At 29.4% G+C, this 22,382-nt stretch overlaps 1 protein-coding gene across 1 annotated transcript in view; it reads left to right on the top strand.

The window, feature by feature from the left end:
* The first annotated feature begins 2,337 nt into the window (after positions 1-2,337).
* The window catches only part of LOC106691083 (rap guanine nucleotide exchange factor 4-like), a 126,483-nt gene continuing 106,438 nt past the window's right edge, over positions 2,338-22,382 (top strand). Inside the window, exon 1 of the mRNA XM_014436740.3 lies at positions 2,338-2,437. Coding sequence (XP_014292226.2) covers positions 2,400-2,437 — 38 coding nt within the window. The 5' untranslated portion in view covers positions 2,338-2,399. The remainder of the gene's footprint in view (positions 2,438-22,382) is intronic.

Raw genomic sequence — 22,382 nt, forward strand, 5'->3', positions numbered from 1 at the left:
TTAACCGAGTAATGGCAAAATGCTCGCATCTCTTGTATATCAAAGCAGAAAACTGCTGGTGTACGGGGGACACTTGAGTATGACCGGACCATAAAGGATTGCCCTATATCTGAGCTTAGGACTGTAGCACTAAAAAATATTTCTATTTATTCCATATCATATTCATTTCTTATATTTATGTGAATTTATTTTTTTATAATTTCTCGTTTTATCCGACGATATTTATTATTTTTCGTAGCTATAATAACCTAAGCCTAAGCTTAACCCGGCCGGAGTGTCCTGCTTTTAGGTCCCTTAAAAGGTATCCTATGAGCATTTATCTCATGGTAGACGTTTTTTACTATTTTTTTTATATAATTGGATGTGATGAAAAAAAATTACTTTAATGTAATTTGGAGTTGAATTTGTAAACTGTGGTCTCCCATCAGGGGCTGAAGAATCCAGATTTCATTAAAAGTCAAAGATCAAGCTTTTGATCATGATTTAAAATAGGAAACGCAGGTGTCCAGGTGAGAAAAATGCTCAAATGAGAGAAAAAAGATGTCACGTTAGGAGTGTACTGGTGGGAGGAATGGTTGATATTATCGTTGCAAGGAGGGCAGAGCAAAATTTAGTATAGGTGAGGAGGTAAAAGAGGGAGTAACATAAACAAGCGGCAATAGCATCAAAAACGGAAGGTTGATAAAATTATAAACAAAACAGATGAAATAACAGGGAAATATAGATGTTTATTTCTCAGTATGAGCAAAATGCTCATGGCTACATGTGTGGGAATGTTCCCGGGTTTAAGATTGGAACACTTTAAATAGTATACCTCAAAACCGCTTTTTATTTCGCTGGTTTTGTGCGTTATTAGTAGTTCGAAAGGAGAAAACAACAAGCTATTTGGATTACTTTAATGGAAACCATTTTTTAAAAACGATTATTTAATCTATAATAATTAAATTAATTTATAATTAAAAATTATTTAAATTAATCAAAATTGATTTTTTGATTAATTTTGCCATTTTCTATTCTATTACTATGGTTGACAGAATCATAAATTTAAAATCCAAACTTTACAAGGTTTTAATTAGATTATAGGAATATTGCTTAATGGAAACCGTATTTTTTTTGTACCATTCATTAAGAGTAATAATACTATTAGTTCATACACACGTAATACAAGAAATGTATTATATATATTTATGTGCTTCTTCTCCCTTTGATTGCAAAATGTAAACCATATTAAGTTTGGATTTTAAATTGATGATTTTGCTAACCATAGTAATGGGAGCATAAATAGGCAGCTGTTCCAGAAGTAACAAAAAATCTAATTTTGATTAATTTTAATTTTTAAAAAGTATGTTAATTTCCCATAAGAAAATGGTTCATTTTTGACAAAGATATATAACGGGAACACCCATTCCTTAAGATGTAGGTTGAAATATTTATAAGCGTTGAAGTGCACATCCTCGGAAGTTCATTTTATTAAAACAAAATCCCTAAAATTTGCTCTCGTTTTAAAACGACCAGCAACACGAAAAATCCTAATAGCACATTTTTCAAAGTATGCTAAATTTTGTAAACTATGAGTCCATTGAGTTCTTAATGTTATTCCTGATTTACAGTTTTAAAAAGCAACATTTTTTTTTTTCTAAAAAAAGCATTACTACTACGAAATTATTAGTTATAAACTATTGTTCAAATTCTAGCTTCAGTTCGAATTCTCATACCCGTCTAATAGTTTCTGAAGTACAGTTGTTCAAAGACCAAAACTATGTTTCATGTAACTAATTTTGAAACATTTTTTTTTCACGGGATCTTGGACTTCAAGGTATTGTGCACCTCTAAATAAATATTCAAAAATTGTATGTAAAAAGATTTTATGTTAGGTGTCTTTTTGGGTCCCAATAATTCGTTGCCATCCCGCTACTTTTTCATGGGTTTAGGCGTTCTCAAGCAATAATTAAACTTTTCCTTTGATTTACAAACAAAATTAAATGAAATATACAATCGTAGTCACGTAGTTCTGCTAGTCAATCTTTTTAAAAATTTGGAATGCTATTATTGTTACCCGTTTTAACACTTGCGATCCAATGCATTTAATATCCCCTATGACTCTAATCTTAATTCCAGATAATGGTTATCTCTCATCAGATCTGTCTCAGTTCTACTTCCTATTTACATTACTTTACATACTCTGCCTTGTTCTTTTCTGAACTTCGTGTACTCGAATGGTTTATACTTTCGTTTTAGTGGATAAGTACCTTTGTACTTAACGAATTTGTACGAGACGGCGACGACAGCGCTGCGTTGGTACGCCTGGCAGTATCGACGGGAGGACTTCAGTGTCGGCCGGACCGTCGGCATGTCCTATTCGCGGTGCTCTTCTTGAGGTCTAGCCTCGATCTCTTCTAATGGCTACTACACAGTGGATACTAGCCTTCGACCGGAGGTCAGTCTTCTATCTCTCAAGCATGTTCTAATTATTAAAAAAAAAAATTATTTTTTTTTTAATCCCAATTTATGAAAATATTAAGAAAAAATTGTACAATTTAATAAACAAAAGAAAAAAAAACTCTTTTCATATTCCTACTCTTGCAGTCAAATCATATAATTTTAAAAATCCATAAGATATAAAATAATAAAATTTCCATTCATTCATTGTAGAAAAAAAAATTAAATATTCATCTTTGGGACGAGAGGGGGTAAATTATTATAGGTATTGTTACATTAAACAAGTTTATTATCCTAGAAGGATGTAGAGAACTTCCACGCATTTTAATTTTGTCATCAAAGGAGCATTATTTCAAGCTAAAACACAGATATCTTTTGATCCTTATCTCTAACTTCAGGCCATTATATAGGAGAACCTCACAATTTATGAAACCAAGTTTTACATTTATTTCCTATTCCAGGCTACTGTGCTCAAGCAGAATATAAATATTTATATTCTTTTTCATCACATTAAATATTTAACAGTTTTCTTATTGGGACAATACAGAATTTTATACTATTATTGTAAGTGCATTGTTTTGTGTGTTTTGTTAAAAACACATTTATTGTGTATCCAAAATGTTTCTTAAGTTTTTCTTCTTAGTAACTTATCTGACCATTTTAGTTGACTTGTTAAATAAAGGTCTTAATTGATATTTTTAATTTGAATTTTAATCCTTTGGGATTTATTAAAAGTTCATTTCGTTACGTTAAAATTAATTACAATGAATTTCAAGCTAAGTTGGAAATTATATTATTCCTATGCGTTACAAGCAAGGATAAAGTAAAAAAAAAAAAATCACTTTTTTGTTTCATATTTTAAAAATGATCTGCGTTGTGTAATTTATTTTATTTAGAAATCACAACGTTTCGTGACTATCAAGCCATCTTCAAGTGCACTAACATTGGTGTCCTTTAGCTTATTTTTTATTATTTGTATGGATAGTGGAGATAATTTACAATTTAGTGACAATAGAGGTCAATTGTTGGATTATCCTTACTTCAAATTATTTTTTTTTGTAATTTAATCAAAAATATGGTAACATGGCTTTAGCACTAGATATTTAATATTTTACTAAGCAAGGAGAGATTTTTTATAATAAAAATTAGCTAAAGAAAGACAATAATAAAGGGGACAAGATGCCCCCAAAATGTTATAATGAATCATTTCTAAATAAAAAAAATTTAACTAGGAATATGATTTTCACCATATACAACTAAGTGCTATGTTAAATCTTACACTCATTGAATATAAATTATAAGAAAAAAAAATTTTTTTATAGTCAAATATAGTTGGGGTGTCAGAAAATCAATGGTATTTAAAACAAAAATTATTCTTACTTTTCGTTTATAACTTACTAGTTATCACTGTTGGTTCATAAAAGTTATATTTGCTAAAATTATTTATAAATCTATATTATATTTATATGTATGTTTATAGATAGAAAAATAATTGTTTTTTTATATGATTTTCTTGAAAACTACCTACTATAACAAATGTTATGATCAACAAAGCTTCACTTCATATTTTTCCTTTTATTGTTAAATGATTAAATTTAAGACAAATATAGTTATATTGGAATTTAAATTTAACGTTGACAACAGATGTTCAGTTTTTTTTTTGTTTTTAATCAAATTTTACTGAATTTCACTATTAAAAGAAAAAGTCTTTGAGATCTCGTTGCTCGACCGTTTAGTTCCTGATAGTATTCCTCTATTTTCTTCACGCAGTATTCATTGATCATATTCTGTAAATGTCGGTTTCATGTTATCCTCCCTTCAACATTTTGATATAGGATTATGAATAATATTTTTTTTTGTAGGGCCATTATATAAGTTACAAATGTTTATTTATTTTTTCTAAGATCTTAGAAATCTAATTTAGATTATCGAAAATTATATGAATACATAAAATGAGTTAAGCCTGTTGAAATATAGCTATAAATAAATTTTAATGTATTACGCTAAGCCTATTAATTATAATTTGAGTAATTAGTGTACATAATTCGAATTTGCATTATATTACTGCCTAAGTTAATGGATTCTAAGTTGAAACTATTTAGCAATATAATGGTATACTTATCATAGATTTTCATGTTTAAAACTTTTATAATGGAAATAAGGTTGCTGTTAGAAAAATGACTGGATCTTTGGATTTAATACTTTTACAGGAGCTGAGTAAATAAGAGACTGTAGTTTATCCTTTCGTTTTTCCTTTCCTCTCCTATTGTAATTTTAATTCACTCTACATTGGGAACTTCGTGAAAAATTCACCTTAAAATAATTTCTGGATTATTATTATTGTTTTTTTTTTAACCTTGAAATATATTAGGCAACTAATTTAAATAACATAAATTATTGTACTTAAATAAAGATTCTTCTACGTGATTTTTCTGTGTGGGCTTAGATGGATGAAATTCGCATTGAAGTGATATAGTACAATAATTTTATTTATCTAATAGTAATATCCAAACTATATTAAATCACTAAAGTATACTGTTGTCAAAGAGTGCATTTTTAAAAATTTAAATAGATTTATAAAACGATCTAGTTATTACAATATAGTTTATCATAGAGTGTTTACATGTTATTACATATTTTTATACGTAATAAACCAATAAAGTATTTTACAATATCTATGGTGTGCAATCACATGATTTTCTTAGATGACCGCACTTTTGAAATATTTATTTCAAAATATATATTATTTTTATTTGCTCATACTTGAAGACTACGAAAAAATCAAATATAGAATTTTGTCCTAAATATTTTAAATTTTTTAGTTTATTTTAAGAAATATCGATCTTGATGTTTTGCTTTTTATGCTTTTTTTTTTTTTTGTTAAAATCTGTTAAGTTAATTTAACCATTGTATTACACATGTTCGATCTATGTCTCATATTATATTATATAGCATTTATACTTAAAAAATAATATAAAGGATCGTTTAACTCTATTGATTTCAATATCCTTTAAATCCAAGTGTTCAATACTAAAGACAGTAGAGGCATCCGGAAGCGTTTAAAAGTTTTAGATTACTATTCCGAAAAAGTCTACAGGGCTTTCGGTAAGCAGAGGGTAGGAAAACAGAGCTGGAATATTTATCTCTACAGCTGATGGAATAAAAAAGAAAATATTAAAATAATAAACTTTCGAGGAGGAGAGGAGAAACAAAAAAGTTGTTATCCCTCAGGTTAGGAGTATGGTCAAAAGTTAGTGACGGCCTTAAACAAAACTTCTTTACTGCACCTTGTTAAATTTAAAGCTCCCAGGAAATTGGATTGGTTTCTTACAACATCCGTGGAGTAAAATTACTATAAACTTGTTTACTTCTCATTTGACAAGCCCCTTTTTACACCAGAGTGACATGAATTTTATATGTCAGTTCTGATAAACATATAAAATTTTGTTTATAGCAATTGAATTAAGTCTAAAATTTATGAAAGCATTCGGAGTTAATACTGCATTGTTTGACTTTAAAAGTAATCTCCAATATTACTCATAAGTTAGATACAATAATCCAGAATTTATAAGCTAGTGAGCTTATATTATAATTATAAATAATTCTCTGTTATTGTCATGAATTGTTCAGGGAACTTAGTAAACATAAAATATTTATTTAGCTTCGAATTGGATAATGACTAAAATCCATAATGTATTCAAACAACTGAGCGATTTCGATTTCTCTTAAATGTTAATTATATATATTTTCAAAACTAGATCATTAAAATCCAAGATCTTAGGTTCGATATTTGGTCAGAAAATTTCTTGAGACGACTCTTCAAACGGTTGAAGGAGACGATTTGGCCAGAATTATGGTCATGGGTTTCATCCTGAACTATCGATGGGTCGGGTACCTTCATAGAGATTAGTTACAATCAAGGAGGATCAGTTTGCCGTCGAAGTTGGTTACTTTATTCCTTTTTTTTTTAATAATATATTTATTGCTATTTACAACTGTATAAATATATATATACATCAAGTAAATTAGTTGTAAGCGTTATAATGACATGATCCGAACATGTAGAGAATCTACCCATTGATAGAACTCCAAACTTAATTACTTCAGGGATACATCCGATAGTCATTGGAGCAATATAAATTTGGTATAATTGAGTGTGGCCCACCAGCGGTACTGAAAGCCTCAAAAGGACTGGGAAAACCAGAAGCATTCCTTCCGATTCGTGAATGCAAAGTTCAATTGAATGAGGTTAAAAGTTTTAACTGTTAATCTATTTCTCATTTGTAATTTCCGAAAATGTAACTGTGGATAACGTTTCTCCAGATATTGATCATACTTTGCTCCAGTAAACATGTCCTTATAAGACCTCTGATGGTTTTATTTATAGTCCTATTTCTTTAATTTTCATGTCATTTTACAGTAATAATTTCAATACAATTAGAAATTATTATAAATATCAGAACTTCTACTTATTTTGGTCAAGATTTATATTGAATAAATATTAGAGTTTTAAAATACTTTTTATTCGTTCGTTATTCTTTCATTTAAATAAAAAATTTGTAATTAGTTTGAAAAAATAAATATTAAGAGTATTTCATTTCATGTTTATTCTTATATGTGTTAGTGGTTCTTCTCTTTGATGGATGGAGACTTTTTACAGGATACTATTGTATAGGAACTATTGAGTGTTTTTAACAATTGTATAAAGTGGTGCAAATTAACCCTAGCAGCACCAAGGGGGGGGGGCTCGCCGAGCCCTCACTTCCGATTTTTTTTAATACTGCTCTCAAAAAATTTTTCACAGACAAGGAAAAAAATCTATTTGCCTAAAATTTATCTACCAACATGTTGGAATTGATTTGAAAAATATTTGATAAGGAGGAAGAGTACGAAAAATTATTTGTGTTAGAAAAATGAGATGAGGGTGGGTGGAGCCCCCCCCTTGGTGGAGGGAAGGGACCTGTGGTTCATCAAAATGCTGGCTTCTGATTGGCTGCTCACGGAAGTGCACCAGCTCGCCCATACTCTCACTACTGGCCTGATTTCCTCAGTTTTTTTTACTTAAAAATATTTTCGGACTGATATGTTTCTTTGGTTTTTTAGTTGTTCTGAAAAGAGTTGACACATGTGAACCTGCTGAATCTAGTGATGAGCATTTGTAAACATAAACATTTTATTCTTATACTTAAGTTCAGACAATAGAATTTTTTTTTTGTTTTAAAATATTCATGAAATTGAAAATAATTAAAGTTTCAGCGACCCTAGGTTTTTGTTGTATCATGTATTCTTATTCTTTTTTTAATTCCAAATTAAAACATTTTCATAATAAAGCATATAGAAATCTTAGGTCCTTATTGTTTTTTTAAATAATCCTTATTCTACCATCTTATTTACAGAAGTAAGAAGAAATTATTATATTTCAAAAGAGTAAGTTTACCATAAAAGGAAAATTAATGATATAAGGGTTAAAATCAAGTGAGGGCTTGTGGAGGTCGTCTTGGGAAGTGTAGGGCTCGGCGAGCCCCCCCTTGGAGTAGGCCGTAATGAATTCTACCTTGGTGCTGCTAGGGTTAAACAGATAAACTTTGCTACGTTTTCGATCTGAAAAAATCAGACAGATGTAACACAGTTTAAAATATGGGCTCTTTGTTTCATTTATACAATGAGAAAGATGAAGTTATAAATTTCAAAATTTTCTTACACCTGTAAGTACTTCAAAGGCACAAAATATCAAAAATAGTCCAAATCCTGGTACTGATAAACGGCTGGTAATGACACGGTAAATAATTATCTGCCATAGCTGGACTCGAACCCTGGACTAAGAGATAGAGGTTACCTTACTCACTGAACTACCCCACTCGTCTATTTATTTTTAATTTAATTTATAAAAGTTTTTTTTAAAACCTTTAAAATTTATACAACAAATGGTAAGATTTTATTTTTTAAATTAAAATTGAGTATTGCATTATGTCATACATTACCCGTAAATAGTAATAGGAATCTACTCACACCATTCTTACCGACATATAAATTAAATGATAGCAAAATAATAAATAGGAATAAAAAAAAGAAACAAAATTAAACACAATAATTTAACAAATGAGAACATTGTATTATTTTTTTCTATATTTTGTTTTCCTTGATACAATAAAATATTATTGCCTACGAAAACTATAGCTTAATGACGGAGGAGAATTCTAAATGTTTAAAAAAAAAAATAGTATTAATTGATATTCTGGAAATTAACTTCACTGACGTGTTATGATTGTTAAATTGAGACTTAACGGTAAGAGATGGAAGTATATAATATGAATAATTAGAATATTTGAAAACGTTTAATACTATATAAGTGTTTTAATAAAGTTTATGAAATAAGTGAATTTATGAACTTTGTGAATTTTATCACTCAACAAAATAAAAATTTATTATTGAAAATCAAAATGAATTACATTTTGTGTCTCTCTCTAGCCTTTAGAATTGTTCGTTTTTATATGACTGGCTTTTGTATTATTATTATATATAAAGATATACCTTTAGCCGTTCGTTTCGGTAGCGGGGTCATCAATAAGCTAATTGATGACAAATGAGTGACCTATATATCTTGGTGAGATGTATCAACTTTCATCCTGCCTGACGGAGATTTACCGTCGATTGGTCTGACCAGGGACCATTTGTCGTCGGGGAGGTAGGACTCCCGATGAGTCAGCATCGCGTGATTCACTAGGGGTTGTCCGTAGACCCCCGCTTAACTGTCTTTATTTCCACTTTGTAGGGGGCAGCTTCAAGAATTGCAATTACTGCAACTGGCAATGGTCTCTTAGTGCACTGAATTGAGTCTATTTAACGAAAATGGCGTTCTCTTACTAAAGCAAATGGCTCGTCTTGTACTAACATTAATGTAGAGGCAGAGCGAAGATAATTTAACCACCCATTATGCGAATTCGTTGTATGCACAAGTCTATTTATTCCCTTTATTTATTTACCATACACCAAGTGTCTTAGTTAATTTAAATATAAATATTACTTATAGTCGTTATAATAAATGACCTCTTCAGGTTTCTATAATCGTATAAAATACCTTTTTTTTCATTGGCGCGACAGACCGTGGAGGTCCAAGGCCTCGCGCGATGTACTTAAGAAATACATCGCGCGTTTCCTGACGTATAAAATACCATACGATAAAATAACTGATACGTCTAAAAATTAGGTGATTTTTCGTTCTAGACTTGAATTTAGAAGCTGGTAAACTTAAGTTATTATTATTTAATGCAAAATGTACAAATAAAACTATCTCCTGTTTCTCTTCTCTTTTTTTCAACCGAAATTAACATTAACTAGCCCTAGAACATTTTATGAGTTAAAAAAACAATTATCTGCATTTCACTATTATTTCAGATTCAACTTTCTGAAAAACAATTAATTGATGAAAAAAAAAAATCATAAAGCTTATACAATATGAAAAAAACATTCATTATATTAACAAGTTATCTAAATAATATCTTTATATAAATAAATATATGTTTTGCTTGTAAAATCTGAATACTAGCGGCTGTGTCAAGAAAAATAAAATGACTTGATGTGACGGAATATGTCTGAAAGAAACATTTTAACATAATGTTTCCTCCCCCTTCCCCGCCATATTCAATTAAATCTTTTTTTATAATTTAATGGCATGTCAATCAAAAATAAAATACCAAATAAGAAATATTTCAAAAACCTTTGACAGTCCCTAATAACCATCATCTTATGAATTCTATCCATGTGATTGTATCAATATCCAGTCAGCTCTCACAGTACACGTAATTAATCACAATTCGTTGATATAGAACTTAATTTGCTGGTGTATGCATTCCAAAGTCAAAATTGATGAGTCTGCCAAGTATAGGTAGGGGGAATAAAAAATGGCGGCTCTTTAAAAACCTTAAAAAATTACTAATTTTTGCATTCGGAGCTCATTAAGACAACTATAAATCAATTTATTTTATCAAATTTCATGTGCATTATTACTCCTACGATAAAAAACATCATAAACCTCTTTATAGCTGATGAAACTAGCTTTAATTTGAGTGCTAATAGACATCTGTACGTCAAATGGTTTTTGAGATATAAATTTTTCAAAATAAATTCACTAACTACTGATCTTTCAGTACGTCCCATACAACATTTTTATGAAATGTTTTAAAAAGCTATATCTCGAAAACTATTTAATGTAAATGACTCTTTTAGGGCTCATATTTCAGCAAATTTACTCTTTTTTAAATGGCGTTCTCGAGATTTTCTTGTGTCATTCCTACTTTTTAAGAAATAGAGCTCCGAATGAAAAATTAATTATTTTCAACTTTTTTAAAGCTGCCATTTTTTATTCACCCTACTTATACTTGGCAGACACATCAATTTTGACTACTAATTATGCATACTTTTCATTATAGTAATCAAAACTTGGGGTGAGATAACTGCCTTTTTTCTTCTCTTGGGCTCTTGTACTAATAGAATAAATATGAATCCATCCAGTAAACCACTCAATTATCTTGGTTTGTAGAACTTTGTCTCATAATTTTTTTAATTTGTTACAATTAATTTTATCATTTAAGTGAAAAAGTGCTTTTTAGTCAGAAGGTTTAGTTTGCATTTTTTTATTTTATTTATGTATTTATTTTTTTGTAAGTTTTCTTTTCAAAAAAGGCATAATAATTGATACGACCGTATCCTTTATTTTAACAACATAAAATGTTATTAAATACAATATATATATTTTTGTTAAATTATAACTTGTTAATAACATAAATATTAACACATTTATACACCCTTATTTCAGAGAAGTTATATTTTTAATTATTAGAATTTGTTAATATTAGCATATAGTAGATATTAATTAAAATATGTACTGTTGATAAAATAAATCTTGTAAATTTTAATATATGAAAATCTGTATTATGTGAAAATATTAGCCCATGAAGGGTTAGGGGTTCTGTACGTTGTATTGAAGTACAGTTTCTAGATGAACGGTGATTTGTTCATGATTACGCTCAACCACCACATTTTCCCTAATTAAGGGTAAGGGTACTCACTTTATAGGGCTGCTGGGTGAAACCAGAACCCTTCGGGTTGACTCGTGGCTACGGCAACTGAATAAATGCTAATCTGTCACACCTGGATTTGAAACCGGGTCCTTGGAATTAGTTGAATAGTGCCTTACCCACTGAACCACCTCGTTCCCTCAAAAATATTAACATATGATGGTGTTGAATGATCTAGATGTGTTATTTAATTGTTATTCCCTACTGTATAAATGTAGGGAAATTGACGAAATATGTCTATGTGTCTGCTATATAGTTATAGTTTAAAAATTGTGTAAAATACAATTGAGATTTTTTTTTTGTGGTTTAGTAATGTATTTTGAATTGAATTAGCTGATGACGTTATGACTTTAAAAAATATAGAAATACCATTAATTAGCCCCTTTCAAGTTATACAGATAATTAAATAAAACTGAGATAAAACACTTTATTTACGTTTTACAACTTGGTAGAAAAAATCTTTACTCAAAAGGCTTAACACCTACCTTAGCCGAAGTGGTGTGGCGAGGGGGTTTCCCTCTTTTACAGCGTTCAAAAGACACTTTTATCACTAAAAGCTTTAGGCTCAGTGTCCACATGTAATTTTAATCAGTGAGGGTGGCTTCTCACCCAATGTTTAAGAATCTATGTCAGTCTATTTCGTCGCTACTTACAAAACAAAAAATATATAAAATATAAGAAACGTTATAAATTTTAAGTGATGCGGGAAATAAAATGGAATTGTGGTAAAAAGATTTACCACAATTCATGCAAAGCCGCGATATGTTATGAGAAAGCTGAAAAATTTATTAATTGTTATTTTATGCGAAACAACATTATATACACAATGCCTGGCAACACTATATATATATATATATATATATATATTTTAAAATATGTTGTACAAAAATAAAATAACATTTAATATTTGTTGAATTATGAGTGTTTTCTATCTCCCTCATCTCAATGATGTCAATTATGATTTCATGATAAAAGCCACCTTGTAACTACATGTTATAATTGTGTTGCCTTTTAAGTCTTATTTGCACCGCTGAGAGGCCATTCTCCATTTGATGGTTCAGATATCACTGCAAAAAAATTGTTTTTATTAATAGTTTTTTCTCATTAATTCCGCTAAGATTGGGTGCTAGTGATGTTTACAAAAAATTTTTTTATAGAATTAATTTTTAAAGAAACCATTAGATCATTGAGATGAAGAAGATAGAAAATACTCAAATTTAACAAATATTAAATATCTTATTTTTTTGTGCAACAATATTTTTTAAAAAAATTGTATATAATTATAACAGTTCTTTATTAGTTAATACAATTATTAGCTTGAAAAAAATTTAATTTGTATTAAATTAATAATTTTATCTCTTCAGGTGGGACTGCCCCTCGTTCATGCATATGCATATATGTACATATCAATCTCTTTATTCGCGCAAGTTTGCCACAGCTTCTTAATTACCTCATTTTAATTTTATCACTGTCACTGTTGAGGTGTGAGGGAGATGGGTTTTTGAGGATTACATTAGTATGTACCATTGTATTGATAATCATTTATAGAGCATTTATTGAACTCCCTTATAAACGCACAAATTAAGTGTAATTTAACGGAATCAAACCCAACTTTTAGAAAATATCTCTGTGAGGGAGATAGGAGGTGAAATAACACTCATTGATTTCTCTCATATAAACACACTCTCAAGGGAACTAGCGCTTAATGTTTTGTAGATTATCTTCGGTTTTTTTTGGAGGGGGATCTGCTATAGTGTTACCAGCCATGAATAATAATGAAATAAAGATTTCCAAAGTCTTGGTTCCCCATTTAAAAAAAATATGATGGGAATAGGTTGTGTATATGGGACAGGTACATTATGGATCATAACTTTTTTTCTAAACGACTTATAGTGCAATCTATAAGTCTATATTCTTATACGTACAGAAAAATTAGGTTGTAAATAGAAAAAAAAAGATATTTTTTTAGCAACTCGAGATGTAGGACAGGTGAGGGAGATAGATATTTACATTTTTTGTTTAAATGTAGGCGTATAAACGAATTGATACTGAAATAAAAATCCTTGAACAACAAGCTAAGAATATTTGCTGACCAATGGATACAATTGAAGTATCAGCAATTCCATACAGGTTCTATGATCTACCTGGGACTTTGTATGTTTTGAGAGAATGGCCCTTAGAATTTAATATTCCATATTTAACTATACTTATTTAGGCGTGCACTTTTTTAAAAAAAAATATTTGTAAGCCATTTAGTATGAAATGTTTAAAGAAAAAAAATGCTGTTTTAGTTTTAAACGTGGAATAGATGTGTTTTTCTATTTGAAACTTTTATTTTTCTTGTAGAACGGACGTCAGAGTAACTTGAAATATTCAACAAAGTTGGAAACATAAGAAGTGTCACTCGATGAAGTTGAGGGTGAAGCTTTTAAGTTAATATAAAAGTATGTAACTCAGTTACAAGGAAGTTTGGGATTGGAAACTATTTATCCGATAGTTCTCTTGCCAAGTTAAACTTTAGTGTAAGCTGCATTGACAGCTTTAATAAATAGTGTTTGCTGGCTACAGATCTTCCGATAAGCCAACTTCAGTTTGAAGTAATAATAGTGTCACCTTTATCTCTTGTTGGTCTATTCCTTATTGAAAACATTTGACTGAAACGATTACAATTATCATGTTAAATACAAAGAAAAAAACGTTAAAAAAATTATACGAATAATTGTTTATATTGAGATAGATAGCTTAACATTGTGAATTTAAGACAGGATTCAATACATATCATAGTTAATTTTGATTTATACGCTGGTATAATCAACATTAATTACAATTTTTACTTTTGCAACACCATCTACCGAAAGTAAATTTAGTTTTTCATTGAAATATAAATTCTTTATGAATTGTTTGCTTCTCTATAGACTATACCTTAGCAAGTAGGGTTGTCGAAACGTAACCCTAGCCTGCGGTATAATTTATGGAATTTATTTTATTTTATTATTATTATTTTTTTTTGTCAGATTTGGCACAATTCAAGCAAAGCTGCGATTTGTTATAAGAGAGCTGAAAAAGTTATTAATTGCTATTTTATGCGAAAAACAGAATTATATACACGATGCTTGGCAACACTAATAATAATTTGTTATAATAATTATATATATATATATATATATATTTTAAGTATGTTGTACAAAAAATAAAATAACATTTAATTAAGATTTAAATCAGTTGATTTAAACCACACATAATAGTTAATGTCTTCGTTACGGAAAATGACCGAGGTAGATTATAAATGGACGTTAATATGTATTTATTTTTATTTGACTTATAGAGCATTTTAAGGGGAAAAAATTTAACATGTAAATTAGTGGAAGGTAATGAGTAATAACGAAAATGCATCAATAAAATGTCTGTTCTTCTACGAGTTTTTACTCTCAGAGAGGGGGGGGGAGGATAGGGAAAGAGGCGAGGCCCATGTGCAGCGCGTTTTTACGTTTCACTGGTCAGATAAATGTTGTTTTATTTCTCCTTTTATTTATTAAAATGTGTTTATTTAAAAAATATACCAAGAATTGAACTATTCATCGATTAAAAGACATATGGAGAATGGAAAAACCCTGCCTATCGTCACCTTTTTAATTAATTAGTCAGTTTTTTTAAATTTTATTATAATATAAAATTTAATTTAACTTAATCTAATTTAGTGTTTTTCATTTTACTAGGATAACTAAATTCATTAAGTCATTCCTAGTATTTTCAATGGGGATTCTTTAACAATTTAGCGTTTAATAAATGTAAATTTTAGTACACTTTTATATTTTTATAGTTCTGTCTAATTTGCAAAAGAAAAATGTCACAATTTTGCGACTGAATTGTTACTAAAAGTACTTTTCTGAAATATTTAAAAGTTTTAATTTTGCCTGCCGAAAGGCTCATCTTGAAAATTAGTACAGGAAAGTATTTCAACCATGAATAATATAAAACGAAACGGTAGAGGAATAATTTCAATCCAAAGAAGGGTGGTGAGTGAAAGTCGTGTGATTCGCCTGCTCCACAAGATTTTATTCAAACCTATTTTACAATAACATTGTTGATGATAAGTTGAAATTGATTCAATTTTCTGAATTTATCGTATGTTGAAGTATATAATTCCACGAAAATATCTTACGCACTAACTTTTATGGCCTCAGACATTTATTATCTTTGATTTACTGTTGGCTTTCAAGTTCAACATTTAATTTTCCTGCAAAATTGTCTAACATGTTATCAAAATCAGCTTTATTATATGCCTAAGCACTTCCCAAATCTGAATATCATGGAAGCTCATGAATGCAGAGCTTAAAGCAGGCATAAACTGAAAACATTAAATCCCGGAGTTCTCCGGCACTAATCGAAAATCCATTCGTGTGAGCATAAACTCTATTCATCCCCATCAAAGCCTTATTGCTCACGGATACACCGGGGGATACTAATGCTATTCAGACGGGGGGCTATTCAATGCCGGGTTTATGTAAGGTGCATCGGAGTCCGATATTCTATTAGCTTTAGCCGGGCTAATGCTATTTAATGTATTTAAGTCCATCTCTAGATTATAGTTCAAAAACGTGATCCGTGCCACGAGAATCCTAGGGTGAAGTTTCCGGAAAGAGGAATCGTTTCCTCTAACTGTTAGTTCCGGTGAGGAGGAACCGATGGGCTTAACATGACAGATGCAGAAGACGGATGGCCTTTGATTAACCCTTAACATCTGGACGGAGGGGCTATTTTCTGCCTTAGCAGTCTGTAGAATTGAGGCTTTGGTCCTCTGGACCGAAAAGGCTCGATGGTTCTCAAACTTTAAGTGCACAAATGTATTTTCTTGAAACTACTTATGAATAAAATTATAGAGCAGATTTATATAGAATGGAATAGTTCTGAAAAACTAATACTTTATTTAATTTACAAAAAACAATATACCCTCATTATATTTTCTTAAGATGCCATATTTTTTTAAAAGTCTATAATCGTTCACGAATAACAAAATAAAAGGTGAAAAATCACTGAAAATTTATTGAAACTTGTTATATTAGTATCTTAATAAAAAAAAAAAAAAGTCTGCTACGTAAATAAGTCAGTATAGCTTCTTCATTGTTTTCATATTTTCTTTCCTTTTTCATTTATTAGAGTAAACAAAAAAAAAGTGAGGCTTCCCTTTCAATTAAATTTGTAAGAAAATATCCCTTCTCTGGAAATTTCTATTAAAGTCACTTACATTTCAAGGTTAATTATTTGATTTTTAATAATAACATCGACAGGACGAAGTTCTTAGCGAAGCCACTTAATAGGAATGTGATGAAATCTGTATTTGATACAATCCTGATACCTACTTCCACAATCCCTGACAATTATATTAAAATTGGATTAAAATAAATTTGACTTCAAGCCGACACTATATCACGAGATCTGTGGGTTTAAGTGAACAAGTGACCTGTGGGAAAACATGAGGTTTTTTCCCTACAAACCCGTGCCTGATAAAAGCTTGAAAGCTTCAGAAGCTACATTATTGTAAACTTCTGGTATATAATTTATTATATTTGATATTATTATGTATAATATATCATATTATATGCAATATGATTTGTTTTATTAAAGACCAACTTTTAGTTATTTCTTCACTGAACATGTCAAATATAATTATTCAAGGAGCTTAGCCGTGATGGATTGGGCTTAAGACGTCTTGCATATGTTCCTACTATTTAAAATTTATAATTATTATTAATATTAAGAACTTTGTCAATAGATTGTTCTTTTTTGTTTTAATTTTACTTTATGTTGCTTGTGAATAATAAATGAATGCTGACTGATTTAATAGCATTAATTGCTAAGTATTGTTATGATTAGTTACTTTCATAACAGAGGATATGTGAATATTGTGGAATTGAATGGTCTCATAGTGGTGATTAATGGGGTATGATTCAATCATTCACATAATATTAAGTCTTAGGCAATGTTTCATTACCTTAGTTATGAAGTATTTAAATAAAATATAGTTATATAAAAATTTAAACAATACAAATTTTTTTTTCAATCTTGTTGCTTTTTTTTTGTACGACTGTTGTTCTTTGGTACATATATTTTCTGCTGAACTGTTATATAAACTTGAATATAAATTTATAAGTGGCTCTGGTGGCCACGGGCAGGGACAAAGGAAGCCAAAAAAAGGGGGAATTGACTACTCCCTCGGAGCTTAAGTTGATGTTAAGGTTAATTGGAATATCCCTCATTGTAGTCTAAACCGAAATACTCGTTGAAGATAGCTGGTGATTAGCACTCTTTTACCACGCACCTAAAGTTCATCCTTAGGCCAGGCTTTTTGGCTTCACTTCTCTTAGTTTTTGGACGTACATTCTCTGTATAAAATGTATGTTTTGATAGTTGATGTGAGATGTCCTGCAGTTTGTCTGAGAATGTGAGATACTGTATGTTCAATCCTAATGAAGCGTGAATTGGTGAAACATCGACGGGTTGTCGTTTGCCATTGTTTTTAAAAACTCAATGCCTAGTAAATATAACTATATTCTAACAATTATAAAATAACTACTTCAGTATTTAAATGTTTAAAATTTTTGGTAGGGAACAGTTTCAGACAGTTCCACAATATCTAAACAAAGACTTGGCTGAATATCAATAAATAATGAAATCTACTTTTTGTTTCCAAGTTTCCCCGCTGTAATTTCAGATGAAAAAGTTAAGAATCGAAGAGAAGGGATGAAGTTTTAATGCGGTTCAGTGAAGCGTGAGGCGCTAAAAAGATAGAGTACTTTAAAATTTTTCAAGGCCCTTTAAGGCCTGTTTTTCCTCTCAAGTATCAGGTTCCTTACAATGCCAATTAGTTATGGAGAGTAATTAAGTTTATTACTTTTGAAGCTTATGACTGTTAACAACTTTTGCTAATAGCTTATTAGTGAAGTGTTTTTTTTTTTTATATATTTACAGGAGAATTTTACTGAAATTCCTCAACCAAAATACATATTTACCTTTTGTTTATCTGCATTTAAACAAATGACACAATGGTAAAAAAAGTTATTGCATTATTCTTGTTTTTTTTTGTTAATTAGAAAATATTTTAATGATTGACTAAACGTTGAAAAAAAAAATCATCACAATTATTATTATTTGCGTTTGGAAAATATATAAAATGGTTTAGACTAATTTTCTTCTTGAAATAATATTTAGTCTTTTAGTACGCCAAAAATAAATAAATTATTGTGGTATGGATCTGGATATTTTGTGGTATAATATAAAGCTCTCTAACAGAGCAGCCTTAAAGAGATTCATACAAATACACAAGACATTTGGATTTTGAGAAGGAGGTAAAAAAAGAATTGAGAATAAATTAAAAAAAAAAAATGTGAAAAATACCCTCGGAACATCTTTCAGGGCAAAATAATATTGAAGCTCTTTGTGATATTAATAATGTGAACCCCATACGACCCATCAATGGTTCAGTACTTTGTAAATAAGCACTGTTTTTGGATCAACGGTTATAAAAGGAGTTGATTTTTTCAATATCAAGTACCCAGGAAGGCTCAAGAACCCACAGGATTGACTCGCGGCTACAACATAAAATGCCAAATGCATAAATGCTACAACGGTAGTGTAACATAAAATAATTATCTGCTACTGCTAGATTCGAACCCGAGTCCTTGGAGTCAGTAGAACCTTACCATTGTGCCACCGCGCTCCTACTATTTGATTTAAAACATTCAAACTCTTAATTTATGTATCTATATTATTAAAGTAAAAAAGTAAAGTACTATACGATAACCAGATCAAATAACTATAACAATCTATGTAGAAAATAATATTAAAAAACTATAATAAATTAAAAATTAAATCCATGTGGAAAAATTTTTATGTTGTGGTAAAGATAATAATTCTCCAACCTCAGTATTTCCTCTAGGATAGCTGGGAGTTTGATGGATAACATCTCATAAATAAACATCAGAGATTGGATTAATTAATCACAGTTATATATAATTACAGTTGCCACTGCTTCTGTTTACAATCAATATGTTAAACGAACAAATATTCTAAATTGTATCAGATATTTACATGTAATTTTTGATTAAGTATTAATATTGATTTCATAAATAGTAAAGACTAATCATTCTAATATTTCATTATATAATAAATAAGATATGCATGAAAATTTAGTTGGAAACCACTACAGAAGATACTTATCATTTTTCTCCAACCGTTTGATTTATCTTGTTACTAATGTATGTTTTCCTAGGTTTAGTGAAATGCTGTAAATCCATGGTGCCCAACCTAAGAGAATCTTCGCCGATAATGAATAGAGAATTAAGTCTGATTCCGAAACTACTTCCGAAACCTAACCTCGATAAAATTATTTAAGTGTTTCAACAATTGTTCCTCTTCGAGTAATCTATTTTTTTCACACATTTCCATTCTTAGTGTCACTAGTTCTATTAATGATTAAGTGATTTGAATTCAGATGGCTTTTTATTATGATACAAAAACTGAGTAGCTATGGCCATAAGTACAACAATTTTCTTCAAGAAGTACCTCCACCTGACCTTATCGTTCAAGATGGATTTAGCCACTCGTCCAAACGTACGACAGTCCAGTCAAAATTTCCTACTGCAAAAATCATCAATGAGCCTTTATCGGTAGCAGAAACTGTTTGTGTCGTTAAGACGAATACCTAGCTGCTGGACAAATATTTTCCTTTTATAATATTTTATTAGTTATTTGTTAGCGTATATTTTTTTATTTATTTATTTTTTGTAATTAAGGAGGCTCCTAGGAGAGGCGAGTGGGTTTCAGATCACCCAGTTCTTTCCTTTCAATATATTTATTTTTAAAAGGAAAAAAATTAAAATAAGTTAGTTATCTCGAAAACTAATCAAGAATCATTTTTTTAAAATCTCAAATATGTCTAAAAATGGATATATCTCCATGCTTCTCTAAATCCATCAATCATACATTCCCTGGTCCCAACGTTAAACGTGGAGCCAAATGAAAATTGACAGAATTTTGTATTAAAGGTAATTGTAATGTAAATTTTTTTTAAATTTATTTTTAAACTTCTGAAAACGATACGCTATTGTAAAACATAATAAATAGAATTTTTGTATAAATAAGTTGATAAATTATTAAAAACCAGTGTATCGGCGAACTATTAAAAATTGGACTCATACAACTTTTTATTTCAACTGTTCAGTCCATTTGGATTTTGTTTCTGGGCTTGAAAATTATTGATTTATTTATTGAAAATGTGAATAGGCCTTAATCGTCGTAAGTTCAAAAACAATAATATGAACTTTCAATAAAAATTCCTACTATTTTTGAAAGATAAATAATAAAGGAATAAATATATTTTTTTACTAAAACAAGAATTCTGATGGTTTTTTAAAAATACCACATATAAGGTAATCACGCAAACTGTCACCAAGGGACACCACAATTTGTTACAGTGGCAAAATATTAATTTCCTAATAATTTTGACTGGATTTTCCAACTATATTATGATGTTTCAATCTTCCCAGCCATGATAATAATTAATATTTTCTGATATATTCTGATTTACAATATATTCTGAGGAATATCCCTTTAGAATAACATAACAAGCATTAAAAAAATGAGCTTTAGAGTCTTATAATAAAATAGAAATTTAAGGGGAAAAAATAGTAAAAGAATGAAATTGTAAAACATCATAAAAATATAAGATTGAAAAAAAAATGAAAACAATAATTCTCAAAGAAAAAAATAAATAAAATAAAACTATTTATCATATCAAAAGTTATAAGATAACTAACTTTCAACAAAATAAAATAAAATATTGTATAATATATTAGTTTTTTTTCTGGCTTTTTTGGATTTGAATTTTTCACATACCTGTTGAGAATGTACCTGACATGTGGTAACAATATATATATTTGAATATTACATTATTTTCATAAAATCCCATTTTTTTTTTTAATTCAGAGATTTTGAATTCTAATAGCTCTAAGAGCAAAACGTTTCAACAAATCTTTGTTTACATTTATGTGTTCTGAACTGATTTTTTTTCATAACTCTTGAATCTCAAATTTCTCAACTTTTTGAGTTTTCAAATAATTGGGGGATGACAGCTTTTGCAGCACCTAACTCATTCCAACTTCCCTGCCATTTATTTTCGCAATAATACATAATAATATTAAATGATTTGTTATATTTGAAAATATCCAATTCCCCTTCTTATGTTTCATTGTATTTCTACAATTTAATAAAAATTGTTGAAAATATTAAACTTTAAACTTATCTTTCTCCTCCTCATTATCATAGGTTAAATTTGAAGTATTAATATTTCGTGATATGCTTTGCTTAAAAAATATAAAGATTAAAATCAGATTAAGATATTAGTACCGAAGATGGACGTAGTCCATAGTTACTAGAATAATATTTCTTACTTATTATAATCAATCAACATCAGTCTGTCTTAGATTCTCGTATAGAACACCACGTGATAAAGAAATAAATATTCGATTGAATAATGGCACGATATCATTTAAAACATTAATCACTTGAGAGTAATATACAAGGGTATTATCAGCATTAATGGAAACATTTACAGCACCTGCGAATCAATGGTTCTTAAACGCCATCGGCTGATTGCCAATTAATTGATATAGCTTGGAGTAGTTTAATTATCATGCAATTTTAGCATTTATCCCTCCGGATCATTCTGTGAAATTGAAATTCTGAACTCGTACTTATTGAACTCATGAATCATCGCAAATGTATTTATTTTAAAATTCCAATATTCGTTCCCCGAATGTTATTGTCAGTCACAGTGAGTGGATGGAAGTGATGGTAGATATATTATAT

The sequence above is a fragment of the Halyomorpha halys genome, unplaced genomic scaffold (genome assembly GCF_000696795.3).
Source record: "Halyomorpha halys isolate HHAL.00 unplaced genomic scaffold, Hhal_1.1 Scaffold2071.1, whole genome shotgun sequence".
In the NCBI taxonomy this organism is placed as follows: Eukaryota; Metazoa; Arthropoda; class Insecta; order Hemiptera; family Pentatomidae; genus Halyomorpha; species Halyomorpha halys.